The sequence below is a fragment of the Penaeus vannamei genome, chromosome 23 (genome assembly GCF_042767895.1).
Source record: "Penaeus vannamei isolate JL-2024 chromosome 23, ASM4276789v1, whole genome shotgun sequence".
Classification (NCBI taxonomy): Eukaryota; Metazoa; Arthropoda; class Malacostraca; order Decapoda; family Penaeidae; genus Penaeus; species Penaeus vannamei.
Window position 1 is genome coordinate 13,637,903 of NC_091571.1, and position 10,000 is coordinate 13,647,902.

The window sequence follows — 10,000 nt, forward strand, 5'->3', positions numbered from 1 at the left end:
GTTATTTTTATTGCACAATTATAGACTACCTAGAGAGATGATATGGAGTCTGTGCAAATAAAACATTGTATTACCATTTTGATGCAGCATATCAAATGACATTATCTAGAAAAAGATAATAACACTGAAAAAAGAGGTAAGAAACCTTGACCCTACACACAGGTCATACACCCAGGAGAGTCAACAATCAAGTGAGCCTAAGGCCAGATTGTGGGCCACATGTGGGCAACAAAGCCCCTGCATCAAATGGACTAAAAATAATAATAATAAAGAGGTTGGAAAAAAAAAATATATATATATTTTCAAACCCTTGATACCATGTACATGTGCCAGTCCACAGTGGTCTTGTTTTATCCATTTTGTTAACCTATAAGTGCTTAGTCATCAAGAAATCTGCTGCTAGACCCAACTGATCTCACTTCTTTACCTAGTTTCTTGAATGTTATAGGAAACTAGTAATCAAAATTATTGTTATTATTATTGCTATTGATGAAATATGGTAAATAAGGTAAATAGAAGTCAGGTAGACTTAGTAATTCCCTCCTTAGTCCTTCAGCACTTTTGGAGCCATCTGTGTGTAAACTCTTAATAGAGACAAAGCCACCATAAAGCAGTCTACGTAAACAGGCACTCCTGCCATCAACGGATCAATATCATACTTTGAACATTAAAGACTTAAATGATTGATGATAGGGAGGATAACATACCTGCAAAGGCAGCCGTGGTGATGAAGAGGAGACTACAAACACTTTTGAAACATGGATCTCCACATCCTGAACACTACATGACTCAACCTTCTGATCTGCACTCACCACCTGTAAGCATTTCAAGGTATTAAAATCTTTAAAATTTATAGTTAATGGTTATCAATTCTGATTTAAACTGTGTAACTTATCATTCCCTTCCAATGAAAAAATCTGAGTCTGAGAAGGTTAAAGAGTATAACAAAAAATAATGATACCTTTTATATATAAAATATATATATATATATATATATATATATATATATAGAGAGAGAGAGAGAGAGAGAGAGAGAGATAGAGAGAGAGAGAGAGAGAGAGAGAGAGAGAGAGAGAGAGAGAGAGAGAGAGAGAGAGAGAGAGAGAGAGAGAGAGGGAGAGGGAGAGGGAGAGGGAGAGGGAGAGGGAGAGGGAGAGGGAGAGGGAGAGGGAGAGGGAGAGGGAGAGGGAGAGGGAGAGGGAGAGGGAGAGGGAGAGGGAGAGGGAGAGGGGTGGGGGGTGGGGAAGGGGATGGAGGGAGGGAGGGAGGGAAGGAGAGAGAGAGAGGGAGAAACATGCAAATAGAAAGCATACCTTTCCTTCAACATCTATAATGCTTTCTTTATTTATGTTGCAGACAAATTTTATCATCTGCTTTGACACCTTCTCCCCCACAGCTATTACACACTGAACAGTGTGTTCACGATGTCTTAACACAAAGAAAGCTTGTTTACCTGAAAAAGAATGAAACATGTTTAAACCATTAACAAAAGAGCCATTAAGTTTAAAAAGCATTTTCAAATACATCTCATAACCATGCTTAACAGATCGCAAAGCACTAATAGTAACCCCTCTCGATATGGTGTGCTCTCAGCTGCAATTGATATGCAAAACAACTTTGGATGGTATGTCAAATCTCAGATAACATCTTTTACCCTGCCTCATGTATGACATTCCTATATAAAACAAATCCATTTTTTTTCTAGAAAATAACAATGATGACACCATGTGGAAAGGTAGCTAATGGAATGATAAAACTCCATATATTCATTACCTTCATTTTTCAGTATCATCTTTTCTTTTCTCTTTTTCTCTCTTCCTTTTTTTTTTTCTTTGTGTATTTGCTATAACAGCCAGTGAAAGGCCCATCACCAAGCAAAATTTATTTATCAAAGAAAGAAAGAAAGAATGCAAAATAGACCCCAGTCCTTTTACTCAATTTCAACAAAATTATTTCCTCAAAGTAATCTTTTTCAGCAATAAAACTAATGGAAAAACGTAATTACCTTTCCCTCTTGATGTATGGAGACGAGCACGTATCAACACAGTCTTGTTGGCCAAGTTTTTCCCAAGGTCACGAATATCAATGTGTTTAACTTCCAGTTTCTGCTGGCTCTTATTCAAAGGTAGGTCTCCATAACAGCCTTCAGCACAGTCTTCTTCTGGTCCTTCATTATTACCTCCCTGTCAAGGAATCATATGTCAGCTGATCTTCACTTGGGAGAAAGAGAAGTTAAAATATGTGTAAAAGAAAGATTTCTACCTGATCTATCCTTTAATTTGTCTAAAATGACTTACAGAAGCAACATAAATTGTGTCAGGTGAAAACAAGTAGAGAAAAAATATTAACCCATTTACGATGGGTGTCCCATATATGAGACACATGGAAAAATAAACACTGCCAGGCGACCTGCCAGTGTGACGTTGGATTGGAGCTTGTGCTCCAATTACGTTGCGGGCCACGGCTGGTGTGCGGGCGGATTCTGGGCCAGCCCTGCACATCAATTTTGTAGGCGCCCAGAAACTATCATTTTTGGCCTCAAAATATACCGGCGTTAAAGACTTGATTTACTTGAGGAAATTTCAAAAAGATTGGATATAACTAACAAGGTTTTTATAAATCTACTTACATCAGCTGTTGCATTTTGGGCTTTATATTCAGCTTTCTTGGCTGCTTTCTCTGCTGCCTTTTGTGCTTTCTTGAGTGCCTTCTTGCTTGGCCCATCAGTCAAGCTAATGGAAAAAAAAGCAGTTAGGGATTTGTTTTCATTTGAAACAAACAAGACAACAATTACAATACTTTTATTAGTTGTGACTGCAATAATATTGTGTGTACTAGTAAATGAGGAGTCTCAGTGACTGCTGATACAAGGTAAGCCATAACTTATCTTTCCTGGTCTCCCCTGATGACTTTCTAAGAATATGGATACTGGTGTTTTGTGTACATGAAACATAAGCTACCTTTCACTCTTGTTTGCTAAATATTATTGAATGTAAGTGATGCAGAGACTGCTTTTCCTGTGTGGTTATATTTAAAAAAAAAAGTGATTAAATAAGCAAACAGTTAATCAAACAAAATTTGTGTATGCATATTTTTTGTTATACAGTATATATCAACTTCTTCCAAATAAAGTATATCCTAGTATTTCAACTGAACAATCAGTATGTTGATATTCAGTCAATAAAATGAAGATATGGGCAAGAGTGTCTAATTTTTTTTCTTTATATTAAACACTTGTTCACCATTGGCCAAATTAGATTTAACCTGCAAAATAAAAAAATGAAAATATTCTTAAATCTGCCTTGCAGTTCACCCAATAGTCAATTTCCAGCTCCATACACAAAACTCCCTCACAAAAATCAAAATACTCTCATTTCCCAAATGTATAAACTGCCAGAGTAATGGAGTAGAGCCAAGCAACAGCAGTAATTTCCATACTCTGGCACAGGTTAACTTGATGAAATTTGGCATGTATGTACAATACATGCAATCTCCTTCCCAGTTGGCATTTACAGCCTTGCAACATGCATCAAGCTTGCTCTAAGCATCTTTGGCCATTACTGCAGCATCTGAGAAATGAAAGCCCTCAAAAGTAAAAAGATAAAAGTCACCTTCTAACCTTGTTCACTGGGAAATCATGTATGCTGTAGCTAAAATCATAGAGCATGAGAAAATCACATGTCTTCAATACTTTAAATGGTCAGCCTAACTCATACAATCTGGCTAACATGACCATCACGTTGTGAAAAATTTTGGCTTAAGGAGGACGTGACATGAACATGTTGTTATGGGAATATTTTGTTGTGGGTTGGGGTGACATGAACTGAGCTGAGGGCCAGGGTGAATGATAAAGTCTGCTATGATTGCAGAAAGCTTTTGGAGGGTGATTAGAGTCATTTGACATTTAGGATTTTTTTTTTTCCCACAATTTTTATTTTCGATAAACAAGAGTGGACACTATTTCCATGCTAAGGATCCTATTCCTGCTTGCCATGACTGCCAGAGGTTGTTATATTACAGAAAATATAATAGTAATAAAGACACAAATAAGAAAATGTTATTTATTGTTATTATTATTATTGGACTGAGTTACAGACTACCAAGTGAGATGAAATGGTCTTTACAAGGAAAACAGTCTATTACCATTGGGATAAAGCAAATCTATTGACAAATATAGATATTGAAAAATGTCAAAAAGGCTAAAAATGCTTATACAGAAAGACCAAATAACAATACTAATGAGAGGCATGGAGTCTTTTCACTCAACAAGAGTGTTTATTTATTGGCCTACAAGCCACACACCCAGTTGAATGTCCATTCCGTATTTTGGGCCACATGATGGCAGTGAAGCATCCAGATCCAATGAATTAACTATACACTGAGGCCAGTATATGGTGCACAAAGCTTTTGTCAGCACAGGGTTTACAAACTTCTACATCATAAAGTCTGGCACAATAGAGTTTACGTTGGTTCTTTTTTGACAAAAAAATATATGCAGTAGAGGTTCCTTAGCCACTGCCTAATAGCAATTAGATTCTGTCTGCTTCATTCAGAGCAAACCAGGCTTAATTCTGCACTAACATTTATCAAAAGAGTAATGTGAATAACTCAAGCAAGGAGTAATAATTACTAGATTCGATGGCTTTTTGAAACTAAAAAATAACCTATCTCTGTTTACCAGTGCATATAATGCAAGAGCCCCTTCCTAAATCCCCACCAAGTCTAATCTTCCTCCAAGATCATTGTGCACTCAAGACAATTAATTCCAGTCATCCAAGTTGTCAGCCAAATTGTTATTGATGGCACATCTCGGCCCTTAGCCAAATTTTACCATGATAGCACATTCTTGACACCATAGGCAGTATTCACAAAAGCTCTATGACTGTTCTTTGCTATTTTGTCTATGATTTGTCCAACTGCCACATATCAAATTTAATGCTGGTAATAGAAGAAACATTTAAATTGTTATAGGTCCTATTTTGATAACTTATTGTAGTAAAGCAATGATATAAATATGGTATTAAATTTTGTTTACATCATACGGTAATAATACACATTTAGTATAACTAAATGTGATGTGGTATCCCTACATTTATTGTTATTGCATCAGTTGTAAAGGCAGGCTACTTGTATTTCTTAATAAAATACAGCAATAAAAATGTAAGAGACAGCTCAATTAATAATGTCTGATAATTTAGCAAAAGAGCTCTCAAAGCTTTACTCATTACTTTCAAAGCAGAATAATCTTCAACAGAGTATAAAATTGCATCAGGACAAATCAAACAGTCCTTATGGACGTGAATACAAAACGTCAGTAAAATATAAGAAACTACTAAAATAAATGTTTGACAATAAATTAAATGGGGCTTCTAAGTTTTTTCTATCAAGTTCGATACAGATTCATCTTCAAGTTTGTGTAAATTTGTAATGTAATTATAAAGACAGTCCTTAAGTATGTGGGACACTTCCACACTTGTCCTAAATCCATGGCCAAGTCATAGACAAAAACTGCCTATCAAAGATACTTTTGTGAGGCGTCACAGACATTTTACTAAGTGAAAGATAGATGAAAATAATCACATATCAGTAATGACAAATAGACTTTGGAAGCCCATCCTGATATATTGTCAACCATTAACTGATCTGCTTTCTACATATTTACAGCAATGTTCAATTAGAAATACAAATAACACCACACAGCTTCACAACTGATGCAGTGACAAGAAACCTATGGTTGCCCAAATTTTAGTTGAAATATATATAAAATGTGACACAATCATCATTATTCAAGATTTACTGCAGTATATAGTTTGAATATATTACTGCAATCACTTATCTTAATTGAATCTTTAACTATTTAAATGTTTGTTCTATTACTAGCATCAACTTTTGTGATGTGGCAATAGCGCAAATCATGGACAAATTGTGAAGAACAGTCATTGACCTTTCATGAATGACTAAGGATAGGTTATTCTTACGATTATGACAATCGGAACTTCCCAGACAATATTTATATCATCAAATCTATTCTCATGTGATGAGAATGAATCTGATGATCATTTCTGTAGCAATTACAGCCAACGATCTTGATGTGTTAAGTCCCGTTAGCAGGGGAGGGCATGAAGTATATTAGGGAAATTATGGGGTAAATCAGGCTTAAATAAGAAGAAAAGCAAACAGAAATGCGTAAAACTAGCATGAAAAACATTAAAAATTGGCTAATGACATGCCCACCACCTTTGAAAGTCTACACACCAATACGTCAAAGTTCGAAAAAAACAAAAGAACGTCCTGACCCATAACCCAACCTAACCAACAATTTACGGTGCCATGTAAATTGCCTGGGAATCATCCTGTCAAACCTGGCGGCAGAAACGTGAAATTTTGCATGCGCAGAAGCTTATTCAGACTGATTCACGTGAATGAATGTCTAATAAATCTTGAAACACATAAATGAGGTATAACAACATTAACAAAGGCCTTTAAAAGTATAAATGTGGAACAGCAGACACTAATAATTAGCCAAATATTGTTTTGACAACAGTGTAGTAATACATGAACTGCTTAAGTGAGCCTAGGAATGATTTAACTGGTCATAATTTTGTTTACATTCACGATGTCAACACGGCGATGGATTTAGAGAAAGATGGGTTGATCTTCTATCTTCTCTGTTGCGTAACTCCAGTATTTTTGATTTGCGCACCTTATGCCATAGATGAAAAGTGGGCAATTTTCTATATTACATCCGCCGCTTCAACATTAACGATTTTGGTATCATTGGATTCCTAACACTATCTACAATGCAAATATATAGGTTTTATTGCGCGGAAACTCCCCTATAGCGACAAATTTGGCCCCGATGGCAAGGGAGGGCATGAAAGGTTCCAGGGAAAATGAGGGGTTAAAACACACAAAAATATAACCCACAGTGAAAATTACCATGGTTATTCACATGACTTTCCAATGGTGGAGTGGAATGATATATGTACACTAGTAAGACGTATATTAGAGTCAGCCAATAGATGGCAGTTATTATCCCATATAGTTACTGAAGTGACTAAGTCATCATCTATTGTATAAGAACGTAGCCTCAAGGTCAAGTTTCCCATCCTCTGGAAACACGATGTTCATATTCCTACTGAAATAATACGGTATAATTTCTGTTCTTCTGGAGGAAACGAGATGTGCATTCAAAACAGGTATGGTACGGACCTGCCTCCCGCCGTCATGTTCGGTACTCAGCCATTGCCACCGCGAAGGCTGTATGTAGAAGGTGCTCCTACTCAGAAATGAACTTTGCACACGAGGTCACCACTGCTTCCGCCATGGCTTCTTCTGTCATAGAAGAACCTGCCAGCCTGCCGCATCTATTAATCAGGTTAGTGCCATAAAAATCCTAGGTTATTTAGTAGGTTATCGGCTCCGCATTTAGTTCAAGTGCACTCTATCCTGCCGTGAATATGCTGTGGATGCTTTATTTCCTTAGCGGAGGTTGGAGGCGGTAGCCCCCCATAGTGGAGGTCGCATATTTGCATTGTATAGAGTGAGAGGAATCCAACGATACCAAAATTGTTGACGTCTGATCGGTGGACGGAATATAGAAAATTACCTTAGTTTACATCAAGGTTAATCATTCTATACACTTATTTTACTGTAACCCTGATTGAGATCCGCAGTAAATTTACCTGAGGATATACATATCTCTCATGGTCAAGCATATGGCACATATATGGGCATGCGCATAAGGACATTACGGTAGAGGTTGAAGACTGCAACGCGCGTAGATAGAGGAAAATGGACATTGCCACCTTATAGAGCGGAAGAAATAGAGTAGGATAGACGTAATCTTAAGATGCACAGGCCTTATTTTAACCTTCAAATGGGAAAAAAAACAAAAAAACGCAGAGACAAAGTCCAAATCAACCTCCTGCAGGCAGAGTTCTTGTTTATGTCAACATTTTCTATAAACTTGTTTTCTATGTGTGTCTCATTTCTGTTAATCCATTTTCTATAACTGCGTTTTCTATGAATTCCACATTTTCTTTGCACTACTTTCAACCAACGTGGAAGCATTACAGATTACTAATATTTTAATCCATTATTTAATCCTATTTCTACTAACATTTCCTCTCTTCCTTTTATGCTTATACACTTTAAGTATTGTTCTTTGTAATGTATATATTTTATGATTTATATTTTCGTTATCATAACGTAGATTCACTATTAACAATGTAACAACGTTACTGCCTCTTTACCTTAATTGCCTCCCATGTCGAAAAAACACTATGTTCATCACTTCAACACTTTTCAGTAAGCTCTTGACGTGTAAGGACCTAGCAATTTTTCTGTGCAGTGTGACATGTGGTAAGTTAAAGATATTTGTTTCAATGTTTTATATTTATATGTGTTTTAAAGACAATTGAAAAAATAGTGTATCTTTTATCCTAGTGAATAAATAGTGTCATTCAAAAACATTTTTTATGGTTAGTACTGGCAATTCGTGGAGGAATATGCCGGTCACATGCCCTCATATCAGTAGCCCTTAAATGCTCCAAATGCAACAACGGCTGACGATTTTATAATATATATTCATGTAGATGCGACAAACCCCCCAAAAATGATAACAGAAAAGTTAGAGGCAATTTCAATTTGCCGGGTACTTTGCCAAGCACATGTTAAAAATGTTGTATCCAGTGGAGAATAAAAGATTTAATTAGTTCCTCCACGCCGCATCTCATCTGTACACTGATGGTAAGAGTTGTATATTGTTTAATAATTCTTAAAATAAATTGACATCAGGCGAATAAGCGGAGGGATGGGAATTAATTTGATATTTTGTTTTCGTTATTTTGTTAGCGTGATAACATTTTATATTTGTGAAAAATTTGTGTATCGGATATTGGGTTTGTACGCATTGCGAGTTGCCCTTGTTTACTCTAGCGGTGTTTCATTCGGTGTCCGTCAGACAAAGTCTACCTCATCTTTTTGATTATACGGCCTTTCTATTGTTGCCATGACATAAATTTAAGTGGTATTTATTTTATTTAGACATTTACAGGTTGCTATTGACATCGTGCATCCCCCCCCCCCCATGGAGCTTCATGAACTTGATTTCTCCCCCTCATCCCTCCCCCACTTCCCCCCCTAGGAAATTAGGCTCTGCAAGGATGCCCCACCCCTTTGGAGTTAACCTCCCCCTCCCACGTTTGGAACTTAGTCTCTGCGAGGGTGCATCGCAGTCTTCAACAATTACCGACATTACCTCTAGGTAATAAGTACAGCCTTGGATACAGCACTGCTGAATCTGGAGTTCCTAACCTTTCCTAACCAAACTTAATCAAACACTGTCTCACGTCAAAGCCATCTTGTTTTTGGGCAGAGGTACAATTTCACCACACACACACAAGACATAGCTGCCATACCAGTAATTAATGCATTTGTGAATACTGTCCCTAGCTGTCAGCCAAATTTTTTCATGACATGACAGTCACAGCACCTATATTTAATAGGTTAAAGTTTAAAATTACCACTTAAACATGTGCAATATTAGAACAGTGATTGGTAAATGTCAAGATCTGGGCTGCATGAAGTGACATTAACACCTCTGTTTGGAGCTCAAAGAGTACACATATGGAGGTCAGTAATAATTGCATGGGTGTGGCATATAGATAAGGGTGAGTATCTTGAGTATCTCTTCAGTTCATATATATAAAAAAGTATTGTTGATCTTCCTGTATCTTCTGAAGATCATATTCGTGAGTCTCTTTCTTTCAACAAACAGATGAAATCGTGATAACGAGATAGTTAATCAATAAAATTGGTTTGTAAAGCAAATGGATCGTACTTCCAGAGTTCTGAATATGTGGGAAAATAAAATAAAGTTAAAGAAATTCTGGGGTAGAAAATATTGGGAACCAATGACATATATGCAGCAATGAGGCCATCAACACCAACCATAGTTGTATGACAGCATGTCTGTATAACAAATAATCAAGCTAAT

At 36.6% G+C, this 10,000-nt stretch overlaps 1 protein-coding gene across 1 annotated transcript in view; it reads right to left on the reverse strand.

Moving 5' to 3' along the window:
- The window catches only part of AspRS (aspartyl-tRNA synthetase), a 10,229-nt gene continuing 229 nt past the window's right edge, over positions 1-10,000 (reverse strand). Inside the window, exons 2-5 of the mRNA XM_070137725.1 lie at positions 2,630-2,732; positions 2,006-2,183; positions 1,314-1,453; positions 1-815 (exon numbers count right to left, since the gene is read on the reverse strand). Of these exons, the coding sequence (XP_069993826.1) occupies positions 654-815; positions 1,314-1,453; positions 2,006-2,183; positions 2,630-2,732 (583 nt within the window). The 3' untranslated portion in view covers positions 1-653. The remainder of the gene's footprint in view (positions 816-1,313; positions 1,454-2,005; positions 2,184-2,629; positions 2,733-10,000) is intronic.